This window comes from Penicillium diatomitis (assembly GCF_028827545.1).
Source record: "Penicillium diatomitis strain IBT 30728 chromosome Unknown utg000002l_segment0_segment0, whole genome shotgun sequence".
NCBI lineage: Eukaryota > Fungi > Ascomycota > Eurotiomycetes > Eurotiales > Aspergillaceae > Penicillium > Penicillium diatomitis.
In genome coordinates, this window is record NW_026623174.1 from 1,913,429 (window position 1) to 1,931,551 (window position 18,123).

The window sequence follows — 18,123 nt, forward strand, 5'->3', positions numbered from 1 at the left end:
TCTGGGAGACGCCTTGAGTTTAATACCGTACCATCGGACGTCCAGACCCGGCCAAGACAGCAAACGGACGAGTGGAGCAGTGGAACAAGGATTTGTTCTATCCAGCTTCCATGCCTTCCATTCGTTCCACCGATTTTAAGCCTTGAGAGGTCGGAAAAGGAGGATTAGAAATCGGAAGGGTGAGCGATTTCGACTCGCTATGACTGCGCGTTTCTGGTGTAGTCCACTCTGAAGCTATGTCAGATGTCAATGTATGAATCACTCAAACTCTTTTGAACTGACAAGCTAGTCTCGATTTGTTCACAACCACTTAGCTATATCATCACCGAGGTAGATAACTACCGGCTCAAGGATTATGACGGGGATAAAGTCAGCTGATTCACGTACAGTATGTAGGGATGACAGGGTCGAGTACGGTACCCGGATACACTATTGGCAATTTGGCAGTGACAATAATTGTGAACAGGCACCCCCCCCCTTTCATCCGAGACCGAGGGACGGGTCATGACACGATCATCGGTTCCCTAATTCCAACTGCCATTGAATTGGATCGTCCATAGCCATATCACTACTAATGCATGAAAAATTGGAGAAACAGAACCTTTGGTGAACCAGAGTGATCTGTATTAATCGATGGAAGATTGGTCCGTCCTGTTGCTTCAAAATTGATGCCTCAGAAATCGATGCCAAAATTAAGACAGGCGATCCATGTCTTCTTTACAAAGTTTGTGCTGATACGAGTCAGTTATCGGAAATAGATCCGCACGATACCCTGGGTGAAAAGTACTTTTATTGTAGAATAAAAGTGAAACCTGAAACGGCTTGGGGGTCGCCGTATCATCATCGGCCGTGGCGAAAAGACTAGTGCCCCTCTTCATCTCTATTCCTACGGCCTCAAAGCACCTACAGTATGTAAAGTTCTGTACTCGTAAACAATCTCCGCCCGGCGCCCGCACGCAGCCTTATTCAATCTCGATTGACCTTACGCTAGGAAAGCATGCTTGATGCCGGGTATATCGTTATGTACAGTAACTCACTACCTTTGTAAATAAAGCACTAATAGCAATCTCATCATCCATCTTCAGCTTAGCACCAGGTTCCAGGCTCATGCTTTGAAGAGGAGGGTGTCAAATCATTCGACCTCCTCCCTGACACGCCTTATCTGAGGTATGTGAAACCGTGAATATCTCGTCGGGCGCCCTTCATCGGAGAGAATTCTCCTGGACACAGTCAGTATCCGCAAATAGATTATTCAAAATGATACCGCACTACGGTACTACAGTACCTCTGCGAGTGTGGGCCGTAGAGAATGACAGCCAGTCGGTCCTCGGACAGTAATCCCCCAATACGTGTATCACCGTACCATATCGGTACAATCTGTATCAGACGATGACGGTGCTAGGGTCTGGAACCGTAGTCTAGAACAAAAGAAAAGGCAGGAGACAAAAAAAAGAGGGTTCCCGTTCATTGATGCCGGTGCAGAATAGAGGAGTCAATCCACTCCCGGTCTCATCCTGATCTGGGTGCTCAAACCGTGCTTGTTTTCTATTTTTTTTTTCTTCTTTTATATGCATCTCTCACTTCTACTAGCTCCACAGTCCACAGTCCCACTTCTTTTTTTTCCCGATTCCTCTGTCGACCACATCTCGATCACCGGCGTTACTTTCGCCTCTTTAGCAACCTCTCTCCCACCACACCCTAACTTTCGCCCTCCACCTGCTCTTTCTTAGCCAGCTCGTGAGGGCGTTTGATTGATACGCACTCTGTCTCGTTTTAATCAACCACAACCTCCTCTTAATTCACGCTCCTCAGCATGCGCCGCTGCGATGGTCTAGGAAGTCTGCTTGGTTCTGCGTAATCAAGTCCAGACCATGGATTTCATCGTGAGTCAAGATCCCTGGTCTTTGCAGTCAGTTTCATACCAACCCACATCCGAGCATGAGTTCTAACTGCGGCCGGACATAGCTGTCTCTCACGCACTTTTGCGAACTGCATGGGCCGACCTCCATAATCTGCTCCCAAGTTCTTCCATTCGCATGTGCACAATGCCATCCCGATCTAGAACCCTCACCCGCCACTGCCTCTCATGACGCGCAAGGCCGCAAGTCTCCTAAAGTACCCGGTCACCCCATTGAATCCGCAGGCTCCCGGTCTCCAAGGATCGAGGACCACCCCTTACTTCATACGCCCCCAGCAAGCTGCCTCCCCAGAAGAGCGAGCGCATCGCGTGGGCGGTGCAGACGGCAACACATGTGCAAGCTGCACCCTTTCCCTCCCTGAAGGTGTCAGCAAGCAGCTCCCGACGGGAGCACCCGGCAGTCGGGATGCTCAGGGCACCAGCAATAGCAGTCCTGTTCTTCGCTCGCGTGAAGTTGTTTATTCATGCGGTAACTCTCACACCGACGCTGACGAGGATAACTTCGATTCGCATACCCATGCCTCTCCGCCGGACTCGTTGCGCTCCGCCTCGGTTATGTCCGACTCTTCCTCCTCCTGCCACACTCACATTCTGACTTACCTGTCTCTTCGCGGGCCCCCGAACCCGACCGATTATTCTCTTCTACGCCGATCGTCAATCCGTACCTTGAGCTGTGAGCTTCTACCCCGCGGTCTATCATCAGGTCCACTTTGTTTTGGCGACGCGTTGGCAGGCTACACAATCGCATACATCTTTCGCTTGCCGGATCCCATGGCGCGTGGTAAGCGGCGCAGCTACGCATTGATTGCGCTTGCTGGAAAGGATGCTGGCCGGGCTTTCCGTGCTTGTCCACTCATTTGGCGCGCATTTGGACGCATTGCATCCGGAATTGTGAGTGCGGCCGAGCGATACCAGGAAGAAGAGAAAAAGCGCGAGGAACAGACCAGTGCGGTCGCCCCAACTGGTGATCGACAGTACACAGCGGTGTCGTCTTTCTTGACCGGCCGGGCCAGAGACCTAAGCGGCAGAGTGCCCCGAGTCGGTCAGATTCGTGCGAGGAACTTGGCGGAAATTGTTGGGAATGAATACATTTTCGCTGAACTTCATGCCAACTTCGTCGCACTACTCCAACAATTGGGAAATATGTTTGGCGGCATGCCCATCTCTGAGGAACGCTTTGTGTGCAGCACACTTAGTGACGAAGCAAACAGTGCCTCCCATTCACCAAATCCACTCTCCCACGACCCCGAGCGCTTCAAACAAGGCCAATTCGTCAAACCTGACGGTGACGATCTTGACAAGTCCAAAATCGATATCACCCCGGGCCCGCAGCCCATTCCTATTTCCCAAGCTCGAACATCTGTCCTGGCATAACTGACCTTGACATCCCTACTACTTTGATTTCTTTCTCTTCGTTTGAGATACCCACCGGCATTATTCCATTACCTCACCGCGCCGAATACGCATCCGGCTGTGCGGAACCCTACCATTGAGCGTCTTCCACCATTCTCCTACATCCCATCATGCTCCTTGTCTGCCCTCTCTCCGGGTTTCCTTCGGGTTCATGTCACGCCGCTGTGGCCCGCCTTTTTCGCTTTGGTCATCTCACAACTTCAATCGACCAAATATTCATGATATTCGTCCACCGCTCCCTCCGCGCAAAACTTAGATTCGGGTATAGACGACGGCGTCTGCTAGATATGGTCAGGAGTTTCTTGGTGTTCTATGTGATCTCTGCCTTTCCCACCCCATCTTTCTTCCTGCGTGACCTGCAGGATGGGGTTTTCTAATTCATCCTTACAAAGCGTTCTCATTACTTCTGGTGTGTTTTTTGTTCGCCTCCTTATTGGATCCTAGTATGCCCTCTGAGGCATTTTCGTGTTGAAACGACCGCAGACTTTACAAGCGATTTGTATTATACGGGCTCTATATTATCTGATAACCACGAGTAATGATAGCTCGACTCACGGCCTGGATTTTAATTACTTGTCTTGGAATTGTACTTGGCTGACGTACTGTAGATTTGGACTCGTTCATGTACCTGACCCGCTACGATGGTCCAAGATTGACTTACTTTGGTGCACACTGCACACTCACGGCCATGCAGAGACAATCGGATTGTCAGCGGCATTTTACAGTCACTTCGGTCTGAAGGGAGGGGGATTTTTTCCGCCTGAATGGGGTAGAATTAAACAAATAGCCCCGTACTCCGTTGTATTCAGTATTTACATGCGCCGTTCAGTCGCATTTCCTAGTAGCACTAGCATTCATTCTGCGGGATGAGGTATGTACATTGGATGGAACGGACCGGACAAACCAGCTCCTTTGAATTGTTCCGAGCACTCGCGGGCCACAATCAAAAATCCCACCAAAAAAGGCATCACCACAAAGATTAAAGCCCGACCCCCATACCACCCCCAGCCTCAGATCCCTCCGTCAAGATGGTCGCCTTTGATAAGTGTGAGACTCGGCCAGCCAACATTGATGCCATTTTGAATGGCCTGGACCGCTACAACCCGGAGACCACAACCGTTTTCCAGGACTACGTGAGCCAGCAATGCGAGGACCGGTCATTTGATCTTTACGCCAATCTGGCGCTCCTGAAGCTGTGAGTGCCAACTCTGTCTTCTGCTTGTTGAAAACCCAATCGCACGATGCCCGTGGAGGGACCGTTAGCACTGTTTGCTATGACGAATGATCTACTCTTACACGTTTCCTATTACCTGACACCTGTCGCAAATGGGCTTGTTGAGAATTCCAATCTTTCTGAAAGAGCTAGCAATGGATAACCGTCGTCTCGGCGAAGCTCTTGCTGCTCACGTCGCTTGTGCTCGTTGATTTTGCACCCCTCTCTTTTTAAAAGCAAATTGCTAATCCGCGACGACTCGGGCTTTGTTCTCAAACAGTTACCAATTCAACCCCCACCTCCAGCAGCCTGACACCGTCACGAATGTCCTGGTCAAGGCTCTGACAGTGTTCCCTTCTCCCGCCTTCTCCCTTTGCCTCGCTCTGCTCCCTGCCTATACTCAACCATTTGCCACCACCTCTGAGGCCCAGGCTGCCTCCCAGAACTCGGACTTCGTTGAGTCCGTTCAGAAGCTCTCCCACCTTTCTTCTCTCCTCGAGTCTGCCCAATACACTCAGTTCTGGTCGACTCTGAACTCCGATGACCTCTATGCCGACCTTACCGCCGATATTGCCGGTTTCGAGGAGCTGATCCGTATTCGCATTGCCGTTGAGGTCGGCAAGGCCTTCCGCTCCGTCAAGGCCGAGGCCCTTGAGCAGTGGCTCGATCTGCGCAGCCGCGATGCCCTGAGCAAATTTGTTGCTGATGTGTGCAGCTGGAAGATCGAGGGTGACGTCGTTCGCGTGCCCACCAACAAGGAGAACGAGGCCCGCAGTGAGGTCAAGAGCGAGCGTGTTGGCGTTGACATGTTTGGCCGGGTCATTCGCCGCGGCTTCGAGCAGCCCGCATGAGTTACCAACTCTCTTTTTTGAGCAATTTTCCCTTTAACCGATCTCATGCATTATTCTCAACCCTCCCTAGCCGCCTATCTTTTCTCTCTTTCCATTCCCCTTCCTGTCGACATGGAAGGGCCATGAGTGGATATTTTTCTTACTTGTTTGCACAAAAAGAGACATGATTTTCATGAATCCCCGAGGTGTGATGACTGCCATAGACTCTCACATGGAGAGGAAGCCTCGCGAAGATGAGTCGGGATCTGGCGCAATGCGGCGTTGTTTCTCCATTGAACGCCTTCCAAGTTTTTGTGTTCTGAATTTGTACTACGTTTTCAATTCGATTGAGACGTAGAGGCTTTGATAGATGGATTGAGAGGGAACGACGGGGAAGGAGTGTGAGAGCGAGTTTCCCATGTTGATACCAGGGTAATTAATACCTCTATCGTGCTGGCTTTATTAAAACACCTAGCGTGCCTCAATGAATGAGTTTCCAATACCTGCTTTGGACGTACGACTCGTGTGCAGCAGAGAGCGGACACACAACATTCTTCTTTTACAATCCTCCATTCTTGCGGAAATGCCAATTGGTCTGTCTGGAGTCTCTGGACAGTCATGAAAGATTCATACCACAATAGCGAAGACCTGAAGATCTCAATGCAAAAAGAGTCGGGAAGATGCTTTGTGCAGAATGGGTATATGTATTGATATGCGTAATTTATTGGCCGACTCCCCCTTGAAGTATTGCTTCATGGTAGTTTAGGTCATTTCATCTCCTCCCATTGAACGCCGGCCCATTCTTCCCGCCAGCCAAGCTGTCCAATCTTTTCAGGTGCACAATCCTGTCCACAGACACCCATGATGATCGTGCCCCATTCCATGCCTGCATCACCCTCTCCGAGTCCAACGCCTTCACGGCCGTCCTCAAGCATGGAAATAGCATGAGGCACCAATTGCACCTCAAATACCCTAGACGCACCGCAGTACTCGCAGGGAGGCATGCTCCCGCCTCCAACAGTCGTGACTCGACCGGCGCTGTGCTCTGGATGCAAACGCTTGCCGACTTGATCTGTATAAGACGAAAGAAGGGGTGTTCCGCGGTATTCGTAGCGGAGGACCTGCTCGGGATTGTGCGCAAGTCGGGTAGAGAATTTCATGAACGCTTTATCCATCCCGGACTCGAACGTGTCTTTCATGTCAGCGTCGCCCTCGCCACCGGCACCTTCCTCTTCCATTGGCTCAACGCTGACGTTCTCAGGGACCGTAGGTGTGGAGGGCCGTGACATGGTCTCGTACTCAGCGTCGAGGTAGTATTTTTGATAAGGCGCCGGAAAGGCAGATTGCGCGGGCCACGGCGCCTGGGCGCCCATTGACTCGGGAGTCTGCTTGGTCGCAGTCCCAGAGGCGCTGATGGGGGCGGGCGAAGAAATCCGGACCTTATCGGCGAATGTTTCAGCAAGCTTGTCCGCGGAAGTCGTGGCAGGAGATTGGGTAGCGGGCGTTGCTGGCTTAGGCATCGCAAATGGATTGGCGCCCGCCCCCGCAGCCGCAGAGCTGGAACTAGGAGTGAGCGAGAATGGGTTCGCATTCGCGGAGACACTGCTCGTCAACGACGTCGCACCAAAAAGACTTGCTCCCAGGTCCAGCTTGGGTTTGGGCGGTGCGACAGGATCCAGTGTTGGCTTAGACTTCTCCTGTGGCTGCTGCTGCGGCTGCGGCTGCTTTTTCTTCTCCTGCGGCTGTGGCAGGGGTAGGCCGGGGAGACTGACCTTGCGAGTAGCACGGTATGCCCGTATACTGCCTGGCTTGCGATTACATGGTTTCCGAGGGCATCCGAATATGTACAGGCGGCGCTCATTGTTGGGGAAATGGTCGGGCAGATCGCCGTGCAATTCGAGAAGGAGGAGCATCGGGCTATTGCACACTTTGCAGTTGGCGTAATCGCCCGGGGGTGGAGTGTTTTCGTCGATCCATGACTGTTAGAACATAATCAATGTCGTGTTAGTGAGCGTGTCCGCATCCACTCTCTCGAGAGACAGGTAATGGCGCAACTTACTGGCCACCCACCCAGATGGCTGATTGTGTCTTCAATCACATCCTCGTCGGCGTAACCCAGCAGGACATTGGTCTCGGTGAGATCCTCGTCTGCACTGGAGTCGCTATCATACGGATCCATGGTGTATGATGTTATAGTCGCTGCAAGAATTCAATCAATCTCACTGCGCGCAGAAATTCGTAAAGAAAAAAAATGAACTTGGATGTCCCCCTCACCTGAAAAATGCGATAAGCGATACGGCGGCCCCACCCGTATTCCGCCGGACATGTGAGCAGACGGTGAGGCACAGAAGGACAACCGCAGAGCTCTGGAATGCTCGACGCCTTGATCTTTTAAAGCATTTAACCAAGTGTCTGATCTTATGTCCATCGGGTAACGGCTCAGCCACGAGTATGACATACCCACACAATGCCTTTTATAGAACGTGGATTCTCTTCCTCTTGATCGCAATCGGTCTCCCTGTAACGCATGCAACCCATCCTCAGCAACCGTTGAATGTCGTCACAAATGCTCCCGCAAAGCGGGTTGCTATCGTCGGTAGGTAACAACCAGATTAACAGCACAATGATATGCGACTCCAACGTGCGAAGAGAACCATTTGTAGCCACTAAAATATCATTACAGGGGCCGGTGCTGGAGGCTCTTTCGCAGCGTACGAGCTTCGTAAGCTCGCAGATGAGGCTGAGATAACCCTCAACGTCACTGTCTTCGAACGTGAATCGTATATTGGCGGACGTTCTACCACAGTCAATGTCTTCGATGATCCAGCTTATCCTATCGAGCTTGGCGCTTCAATCTTCGTCCAGGTGAATCAGAACCTGGTCAACGCTACAAGAGATCTAGGTCTGTCTATGAACGCCGCAAATCATGGTCGGCCACGAGAGAGCGAGGATTCTATCGGTATCTGGGACGGGAAGCAGTTTGTTTTCACATTGAAGGACTCGTACAGCTGGTGGAACATCGGCAGACTGTTCTGGCGATACGGATTCGCTCCGTTGCGTACGCAGAACCTCATGAAAAAGATTGTGGGCAAGTTCCTTCGTCTATACGAGGACCCTTTCTTTCCTTTTGAATCGCTCTCCGAAGCAACTGCGCTCGTCGATCTCCTCGAGGAGACTTCATCGACTGGGGACGAGTTTCTGGTCAAAAATAGAGTATCATCCCGGTTTGCTCGAGAGATCATCCAAGCAAGCACACGGGTCAATTACGGCCAGAACCTGCCGTTGATTCATGGTCTGGAGACCATGGTCTGTATGGCGACCGACGGTGCCGTGTCCATTGAGGGAGGCAACTGGCGAATCTTTGATGGCGCGATCAAGGCCGCCAGGGCTGACTGTAGGTTGCATACAACCGTGACCGAGGTGGTTCGCAATGCGGACGGCACTATGCGTGTTACGGCACAGTCGAAAGGTGGCCTTGGGAAGGAAGGTTCAAGTGATGACTTCGACGAAGTCATCATTGCCGGTCCTTTGCAGTATTCGGGCATCTCAATTACACCACCGCTAGAGCACGTACCGGATGAGATCCCCTATGTCAATCTGCACGTCACTCTGTTTGCGTCACCTCATTCGATTTCTCCGAAACGTTTTGGATTCGCTGAAAATGAACGAGCCGTGCCGGAAACAATCCTAACCACTCTTCCGGAGGGAGCAGACCTTGGCCAAAATCCGTACGGTGTTGGTCCCGCTGAATTTTGGAGTATCAGCACGCTTCAAACGGTGCAGCGAACAACAGTTGAAGATGGGCAGGAACTGTCGCAGCTTCACTACGTGTACAAAATCTTCTCGCCTGAGCGTCCAACAGCCGAGTTCCTCGCGCAAGTTCTCGGCATTGAGTACTCACCAAGCACTGACTCGGCAAAAGGTCATTCAGCAAACACCACCATCGGTGACCTGCCCAGCTCGGAAATCAGTTGGTACTATGAGAAGTTTTGGAATCCGTACCCCCTTTTGTATCCGCGAGTGACCTTTGAAGACATTCGCCTTGCCCCTGGTGTCTGGTACACCAGCGGCATCGAGAGCTTCATCTCGACTATGGAGACCAGTGCTTTGATGGGCCGGAACGTTGCCCATCTGATTTTCAATTCATGGAAAGACCAAGCTGAGTCTTTATGATTGACTATTGCCTTGCTTGGGTGGGTTGGTTTGGTTACCTAGAATCTGATCTGCAGGCTGCGTGAGGTCACTCTATGATGCAGAATAACCAGAACACGACTTGAGCCTCGCCCTTGTGAAATAATTTGAACATTTTTGACTTTATTTTCAACCACGTTGAATACTTCGCAAGTTCTCATCACCCGTCCCGTATTGACACTGAGTCCCGAACGAATTATGTGTAGTAAGCAAATACATGTAGGCAGCGTCTCTGGCATTTGTCTTCGCGTTCCAATCATCGCATTGTACTGGGCACAGGCTAGGTCCCCTGAATCAAGTCTTTAGACATGACGCGATGTCAAAGCCGTGCTTCAGGGCACTACTGGCCGTGACCAGCTAAGGGAGCTAAATAATGCCCATCTATCTTCCAAGGGAGCTAGGCAGGGGTTAGGTAGATTGGAAGGACGTTCGTATGGATTACACCTGCCCCCGGCACTTTAGTTCACAGACTGTTCCTTAGGTACCGTATCCATGTCTTATATGGTGTGTGATCGGGATGCTTCATATCAACATGTACAGTCAAGATGTATCCCAAGATATGAGATATTACCATGGGCAAACACTCTGTTAGATTTTATACAGTCGTAGTTCTGGATCGTGAACACGGGAAAAAACAACAGTCCAAGGCCTAGCACAATGAAAGAAATTGGTGAAGCTGAAGCTGAGAGCCAAGGAATTGAAAGATATCCGACGGATAGTTACTATACACAACAGTTGATCGACGAAAGGGCGAGGAAACGAAGAAAATAAGAGAAATCAACGAGACACTGTGAAGAATTAATCAAAGGCAAGACAAGAACGGTGTCAACAGACATGAAGCACTCAGTCACAATAGTCCAAAGCCGCGGCCAGACGAACAGGGCCAGCCACGAGGTTGCCGCCAATACCACCCTCATCAGCAAGAGCAGCGGTATAAGCGTTGGTCACTCGTTGAGCATTCTTCGAAATAGTCGAGCAAGTGCCGTCAGAAAGCACACTGCAAATTTTCATCCCCTGGATTTCAAGTCCCGCGTTCTGTGCCTGAATGATCGAGACATCAAAGCCGGACCAGCCTGTGTTGATGGTGGAATCAAAATCGAACTCCCCCCACGTGGCAGCGTAACTGCCCCAAGTGTTCAATGGGATAGCGCCCTTGGCAGCTGCGAAACCACCCTGAGTATTGGAGTCAAAAGCATAGTACTTGATGCCACCAGCCGGAAGAGTGAAATTGTGGCAGGCATTGCCATACCAGCCGTCCATCTTTCCATCGGGGCCAATCTTGTTCCAGATGACGACTTCCAGGTCGTCGGCTTTGGAGCCTTGAAACTGAATGACGTGCTTGTAGCGGTTTGCATCAGATCCAGACACTTCAATAATATTGCTTCCGTACGGACTGCCGACGTTACCAACGTAGGTATCGCCTGAGCCGGAATAGACTTTGCTGGGGACACCGAACCCGTCGGTGCAGTAAGCTTTGTTAGATGGTACTGCGGTCCACGCAGGATGCGCAGCGGCTACGGTCGAGATCTGACTCGCAATAGAGGAAGTCGGCACTGAAGGGAGAGCCACCGTCGAGGACGACGTTGGAACGGCGACTGGAATGTCGCTTGAAGTCGAAGTCGAACCAACTTGATCCGTTACAGGAACAACCATCTGAATCACATTCGAGATCGTGGCAGGGTCAATCGACGAAGTCGACAGGGGCGCTGCACAGTCGTAGACAGTATTGGTAGTCGTGAGAGTGACCGTGCTAGCAGCATTCTGACGACGAAGATGGCCTTCATGACGACCTTGGTGGCCATGACGAGCACAGACGCTGGTCGTCCATGTCACCAAGAAAAACAACGAGACAACACGCATGGTTCTGGCCGGACTTAAGCAGTCAAGTGTAAGTTACAGTAGAGATGGAGGCAAGTGAATTCCCAGTTTGTATACACTCAATGCCCGGGACAGTGGAATCCGGTGAACGACGGTAATTGGAAGAGATGGTAGAATGATGAAGAATTAGTAGTCTGAAGGAGTGGCACAGCGGAACTACGCTGGAAATGGACTGAGAATGGAAGGACAAAAAGGAAAGAGTCTTGCTGTCTCGATCAATATGAAGCCAGACAGCTCACAGAAAAAGTCAGCAGAGAGAGGAAAAACTCTCGCGGAGGAGAAAGGATCAGGACCCAGTTATCAACTCGTACCTAACTAGGGCAATCCGTTCACTTTCGTCGTTTCATGCTGCTGTAATCTCACTAGAGGCGCCCACTTCATTTGACTGGCATTAAGGCCCGGAACCTTGGGGGATCACTGGTCTGTCGAGGGATATTCCACTTAGCCCTAATTTGGGCCTCGTTCGCGATCGTCTCAATGGACCCCTGCTGGGGGCGGCGAACTGGCCGAGACGGGTTGGCACACTGCCTTGTCCACGAACCATGAAGTCTGATGCAGGCGCTAAAGGGCCTAGTTGACATCCGTCGTCTTGGTATGCATTTGCGATGAATGGTTGGCATATTGATTCAGAGAAGACTGGTGTCCCTGACCCCGTTTCAGCGCGCTCGAGGCGGCCCGCTCGGAAGATGACCTGCTAAACAATGCCTTCCCCAGACTCCAATATTGTTGCTGTTCAACCTTAGCATTCAGGAATGATTCTCGCTTCTGTCGCATTGTCCATCATCTTAGCAGAATATGTAAGATCTCTCGTCGTGGTGGCCGACACACAATCGAGTTGGTCTTCTCTTCGAAATCGAAAAGGAGTGGTTGACCTGTGGTTGCGCGTTCTCAAGAGACTAATGCACTTGGCGTGTCACTCTAGACAGTTGGTGTCATGCATGGCCCCCAAATCGTCTCGATGGCCCCCTGTTCGCATAGCAGAGACAAGCTGTGCCAGTCACATTGGACTGTCTGGTCCCCTACAATTGCGCAATCTAGTCGGGCGCGTACTCGAAAGGGAATGGGTGCGGCGCATAAACTAGGCACGGGGTTGGCTGCACGGATTGGCGTACTCAAGGAACGGAGGGCGCTAAAGTAAGTGAAGAACATACACAAGTCACCTGCATTTACTATCAATGTCACCTTTCACAGCACTCTACGAGTCTACACAAGAGGATTTCACCTGGGTGGTTTTCTAGTGAAAGCGCAAAACGCAGTAAAATCCGTTTCTCTTCCATGTGTCTCCGGGGTTTTGCAGTCGGGCCTAAAGTAGGCCAATCTGAGAATATCGCCTAATGGCTCTCTACAACAAACCAACTGACTTGAAGTGAACGAGTCAGTCTTGCCCAGAAATCATCGAGAAGGTCAGCTGGTCCTCCTCATTCAAAGGGGTTCGAACTCTTATCAATTTTCAAGCTATATCGTTTCAGCCCTACGAGAGCAAGCCCGGCTATGAATGGATGCAGGTACACGTTGCAGCTGCGATCGGTTTCTGGTAACGTGAATATGAAGTTTTTCTCGGTCCCCGAGGCTTCATTCAGAATAAAGCACCATGTAACCGAACTTAAATCATGATGTACGCAATAGACACCAGAGCGTATGGATCATCTTTGACAGGGCGATCAAGAAGTCTTGCAAATGCGAAATGTTACAGAAGATGAACTCATCCTTAGTATACAGTATGTCGAACTATCGCCCTGCTAGACTCATGGAAGACGTACTTCACGCTTCGCTGAAGTTTCACATCAAGAGTGTACGATAATAGTACATAAGTCTGCCCAGGCGATTTCAGTATTCGGCCTCGCTTTCACTCTCCGCGTAAGCCTTCTTCCTCAACTTCCATAAAGACTGTTCGCGACGCGCTGCAGCCTCACGGTGACGACGGCTGTTGTCTTCGACGACCGTCATCCAGGGCACGTTGCTGGCGCGCCGAACGCGCTCATGTAGGATTGCCAGAGTTTTCTGATGTTTCTCAGTGTCGACTCCGTCAATGCGACCTTCCTTTTGGTAGCGTCTTTCCGCAGCCCGTGCGGCGTAGTACTCCTCGCTGATAGCCCAGTTCGGGTTGTCGATCTGACCGCGGGCAAGGACCAGTTGGTGACCCTCCTCGAAGGCCTTCTCCAACCTCGAGGCGGGAATAGGCGTGGAGAGTTCCAGCTGATGCGACGTCACATTGACGGCTCGAATGAGAGCTAAGCCCAAGCAACTGGATGAGCTGGGATTCAAGGGAACAGATGTTCCGGCTCCAGAGTATAGATAGGGCAGATTCTCCTCGGGGAGTCTGACAATACCGTTGGCCAAGTCACCATTAGCTGGACGAGAAGCATCGTCAGCATTCGATTGCAGATCCTTCTCATCGTCCACGTCAAGGTCCTGGTCCATAGTTTCGTCGTCCAGGGTTTGAGACTCCCGATTTGAAGAGACGAAGCCCGCGAGAGCTTTTGTCGACTCCACTGCAACAACGCCGACGACAGCTCCTTCAAGAACTTCTCGGAGCATGCTTGGCTCTATGTGGGCTCCTAAAACCATGACACCTAGAATTCCTGGCGTACTCCCAGCATACTTCACAGTAATGGGTCTGGTGCGGGAAAGAGGCATCGCCTGCCAAAGAGGATTGGCAAGCCCACCATGGTGAGACATGTGGAAGTAAGACTGTATTTGCATCGCGCGTAGCTGGGCGCTCGAGCGACTCACGAAATCCGTAGGCTGAGATGGAAGGATAGTCAAAGCAACTCGAGCCTCGATTGCAGCACCGCCCAAGGGTTCAATCACCTCCGCAGGACCCTTCTCACTCATATAGACCACATCAGAAAGTCCAAGAGAGCGAATCAGCCAGGTGGCGACTTCCAAGCCCTGTCCAAATATCCAGCCCGGATAGTTGACTATTAAAGGACATTGAGGATATTTGGTGAGCAACGATCGATACTGTTCCATCAAATCCATCACAGCCAAAGCGTAGTGATCTGGGTCTTCTTTGGGAGAGGTAGCCCCAATAAAATGAGCACGCAAGATTTGTCCATCCTCAGTATCATCTAGTGACGGATGCGTAAAGGGGGGTCCGAAGAATGGCGCCCGCAGATGAGCGAGGTACACTTGGCCCATGGTAGCGAACTCAGGCTGACCAGGGTCTAAATCGAGGAATGCACAGCCATCGGAGTTGACAAATCCGTTCTCTACCTCCGGAGCAGGACTCAGGACGTGATTGAGTAAATAACGACTAAAAGTCGATTTCCCCGACGCTTTCGGGCCACATACTAGGACGCGCAGCTGCCCTTGCTTGTGGGAAAGCGCTTTCATTGAGGCGCTCCATTTCTTATCAAGATGAAGCGGGCGCAAGTGGCGCTTGAAAGAGTCGTCTGCAGAGGTGTAAAGCTGCGGCGAGATCAGATATCGCACGTGTAGAAACTGATGGCAAACCTCTATTTGACTTACCACCGAGAATGTCCTCCGCGAATTCTTCAACTTACCCTTTAAAGTCATCTTGTCTGCTGCTGTGACCTTCCCATTCCAGATCTTCTGATAGAGCGGTGAAATTTCGTGCAGGCGTGTCAGTCCGCTTTTACAAGATTTGATCTCGATTTCTGCTTCCCCATTCGACCCAGAGACACATTTGATGACGGGTAAAGAGTGGGTTGAGGGCGCATATACCCGATATGCTCGAGCGCACGGATGCAGTTTGGCACCCATAAGACTAATGACTCCCCTCTTCACCCATAAATCGTACTGTCCAACCATTGCCAGGTTCTGAAGCAAAAGTCAGCGCGACGAAAGCTGCGGGTAAGAATCTCGCGCGCCTTACCAACTTTTCTTTGACTCGGACGCAAATTTTGTCTTTGTCAGCGTAGGCCACATTGTCTTTATCGAGTCGAGCCTTAGACAAAGGAAAATTGTGAAGCTCCGGTGGTATTTCAGTCGGGGCCTCGAACCCGTCTGCATCCCCAATGACTGAGGTGACTCCATCTTCAGCTATCCCGTCGCTGTGCATGAGGTGAATTTGACTCGCCGCATCCTCTTGCCGATCCTCTCGACTGCCTACTGACGAAGGCAACCGAGATTTTGGCTGCTCGGGTGGTTGCGATTGCTTTTGGCGGCCATGTGTTGGGGGAAGGCTCGGAGTTGTCTCAATCTTCGTAGACGACCTTGTTCGGTGAGCTTTGGACTCCTTCGCATCCTCAATAACATTGCTCTCGTCATCGAAAAATTTCGGCTTTTTCGTGGGCGGTCCGACTGGAATTTCAACGATCACCTCGGTTTTTGAAATAGGCGCAGCTTGCGCTTGTTGCTGCCGAGCTCTGCGCGCCGCAACAGCACTTAATGCGCTGACAGGCGCTGGTAATGAGGCGTTAGCATAGGACTCTCAAGGCAATTTGGACACTCTTTGGCCTTACCAGCAGCCTGCTGCTTCTCCGCTTTCCGTTTCATACTCGTGTAGTGACAATGTCCTGCAAGAGCTGGGTTTCACATCGAACGACGATAATGCGCGGCGACGAACACGATAAGCAAAAAAGTTGCCGAGCGGTCCGTGCACGGCGGAGCAGAAAAAAAGACCCGCCAAATTGTTCGACACCGCGCTCGACGACGTTACTGACGACCACTCTGGAAGACCACTCTAATTCACGTCGTCCTAAGTGGTTCCTTCATTTCATTATCTGCTTCATCAGATTGCGCCAGGTTGTTTCTATTTTCCCCGTCCGCTAAGCGCAACCATAGTGCCATCGACCATGGCAGTTGCTTCTTCAACCTCGAGCGACAGCAGCTCGAGCCAATCTACCTCTCCCGAGCCTGGTCACAAGCAAACCAAGGCAGTCAAAGCAATCAACAAGAAAAAGGATGTGATCGAGGCAGATGTGTCAGAGTCTTCCGATTCCTCAGATTCATCCGACTCGGACTCGAGCTCCGAAGCAGGCTCGGATTCCGAAAGCGGTTCGGGCAGCTCCAGCGAGATGGATACTAGAGAGGATACGACAGAAGATTCTTCCTCGAAGAAGTAAGATCCCTCTATGTTTGAATATATTTGCTTGCCCTTTGATTGCCAGCTGCAGAACTGACACTGCGCTTCAGAGTCCATATCCCCGGTCCAAACCAGCCCTACAAACCACCCTCCGGCTTCAGATCCGCCAAAAAGCAAGTGCCCCCGTCCTCGAGCGCATCTGCTGCCCTCTCCAATCTGCGCGGCAAGCAAGTCTATCACATCACTGCGCCTTCCTTTCTTCCACTCTCAAAGGTGAAGGAGATTACCATGTCGAAGGTCTTGAAGGGCGAGCCATTGATAACGCTTGATGGCAAACAATACGGCATCCCGGCCGATTCTATTGAAGAGAACGACCCTGAGGGCAAGTCCTTGCTCACTTTCGACGAGACCACCCAGACGTATTGCCATAGGGCGGATCACATTCAAAGTCTCCATGTACAGGAATTGATAGGCCTGCCCATAGAAGCTGCTAGCTCCAACGCGGCGGCGATCGAGACGTTGCGCAATTATGTCAAGCCACCGCGGCCTCAGCCAAAGGGCATGAAGATGCGTTTCCGACCCGTTGGAAGTCTGCCAAGTGCACCGGAAACACTTGGAGCCAGCTCGGAATCCGAATCTGAAGAGTCGCGTCCCCAGATTTCCTCTGATAAGAAGGAGAAAGAACGCAAGCGAAAGCACCACCACACTGATGCAGATGCTTCGCAAGCTGTTGCCGAGCCTCGTAAAAAATCGAGAAAACACGCGCATGACCGGGCAGAGGAGGCAGAGCCGATCCAGAAGAAGTCAAAGAAGTCTTCAAAAGATCGTGAAGAGAAAAAGCGGAAGAAGTCCGAAAAAGCATAATCTGGTGTTGGGGGTTTCATTTCATTTAGCAAACCGCTATATATCTCTTGTATGACCAAAGAATTGACTTATTACAATTTGAGATTCTCAAGCCAGCCGGAGAATCAGATGGCACTCACACCTAGGATCTGAGGATGGTATGAAGATGAGCTGGTGAGAAGATATGCGGCCGTCCTCTGTGTGTGCTTCCCGGAGCCGTTGTCCCATTTATGCTTATCAGATGTCCCTTAACTATACATGACTTAACGTACTAGGTCTTATTATCCTCATGTATGGGTGTCTTCCCTGTTCGGCACCACCTATTGCACATTACATACTGATATTTTCAATACTTGTCATCCCATTCACGGTAAAGGAATGGCTCCAAACTCTATGTTTCAATCTGATCACACTTATACAGTCTATCCTAATTTCTCGAAGTGACCCATCGCGCGGATGGCCTCGACTGTTTTGGATTACATAATCTCATCGTCACCTGATGCGGACCTGGGCATGTCGTCGTCACATGCAATCACTATGATCATTCTGATCTTTGGCATTCGGAGATCCACCTGATGTATAATCTTGAACCTACCTTGACTCAGTAGGCTAGTGTCACACTCGCGGCTTTGTGCTTCGCGCTTTGGTTTCAGCCAATTATCCCCGCACCGTGTCTTTGACGCCTCGTCTGTTTCGAGTGGGGATGATCGAGGCGGGTCCAGCCTAACTGCTTATCGAGGCCGGCCGCGGAGCTCTTTATCGTCCCAGTAGTTGCTTCACTATGAGCTGCCTGACCTACTGACCTTGAAGTCCATCCGTCCATATCTGGCCACACGTGGTCTATTTG

At 51.1% G+C, this 18,123-nt stretch overlaps 7 protein-coding genes across 7 annotated transcripts; 4 read left to right on the plus strand and 3 right to left on the minus strand.

The window, feature by feature from the left end:
- Positions 1–2,086: 2,086 nt before the first annotated feature.
- Positions 2,087–3,292, plus strand: N7539_001779 (folliculin domain-containing protein; the record flags this gene model as incomplete). The annotated part of the gene is made up of 1 exon (XM_056931382.1): positions 2,087–3,292. The coding sequence occupies one exon, from the start codon at positions 2,087–2,089 to the stop codon at positions 3,290–3,292; it is 1,206 nt and encodes a 401-aa protein (XP_056793413.1).
- Positions 3,293–4,359: 1,067 nt separating this feature from the next.
- Positions 4,360–5,395, plus strand: N7539_001780 (CSN8/PSMD8/EIF3K family protein; the record flags this gene model as incomplete). Its single annotated transcript, XM_056931383.1, has 2 exons — positions 4,360–4,526; positions 4,825–5,395. 2 exons carry the CDS (start codon positions 4,360–4,362, stop codon positions 5,393–5,395), a joined length of 738 nt encoding a protein of 245 aa, XP_056793414.1.
- Positions 5,396–6,141: 746 nt separating this feature from the next.
- Positions 6,142–7,553, minus strand: N7539_001781 (small subunit rRNA maturation protein TSR4; the record flags this gene model as incomplete). Its single annotated transcript, XM_056931384.1, has 2 exons — positions 6,142–7,353; positions 7,434–7,553. The coding sequence occupies 2 exons, from the start codon at positions 7,551–7,553 to the stop codon at positions 6,142–6,144; spliced, it is 1,332 nt and encodes a 443-aa protein (XP_056793415.1).
- Positions 7,554–7,825: 272 nt separating this feature from the next.
- On the plus strand, positions 7,826–9,547 carry N7539_001782 (putative prenylcysteine lyase; the record flags this gene model as incomplete). Its single annotated transcript, XM_056931385.1, has 2 exons — positions 7,826–7,970; positions 8,058–9,547. The coding sequence occupies 2 exons, from the start codon at positions 7,826–7,828 to the stop codon at positions 9,545–9,547; spliced, it is 1,635 nt and encodes a 544-aa protein (XP_056793416.1).
- Positions 9,548–10,408: 861 nt separating this feature from the next.
- N7539_001783 (Allergen) lies at positions 10,409–11,425 on the minus strand (the record flags this gene model as incomplete). Its single annotated transcript, XM_056931386.1, has 1 exon — positions 10,409–11,425. The coding sequence occupies one exon, from the start codon at positions 11,423–11,425 to the stop codon at positions 10,409–10,411; it is 1,017 nt and encodes a 338-aa protein (XP_056793417.1).
- A 1,845-nt stretch (positions 11,426–13,270) lies between these two features.
- Positions 13,271–15,904, minus strand: grc3 (uncharacterized protein; the record flags this gene model as incomplete). Its single annotated transcript, XM_056931387.1, has 4 exons — positions 13,271–14,854; positions 14,915–15,226; positions 15,282–15,811; positions 15,871–15,904. The coding sequence occupies 4 exons, from the start codon at positions 15,902–15,904 to the stop codon at positions 13,271–13,273; spliced, it is 2,460 nt and encodes an 819-aa protein (XP_056793418.1).
- A 299-nt stretch (positions 15,905–16,203) lies between these two features.
- N7539_001785 (DNA-directed RNA polymerase I subunit RPA34) lies at positions 16,204–17,297 on the plus strand (the record flags this gene model as incomplete). The annotated part of the gene is made up of 2 exons (XM_056931388.1): positions 16,204–16,469; positions 16,544–17,297. 2 exons carry the CDS (start codon positions 16,204–16,206, stop codon positions 17,295–17,297), a joined length of 1,020 nt encoding a protein of 339 aa, XP_056793419.1.
- Between the last annotated feature and the right edge of the window lie 826 nt (positions 17,298–18,123).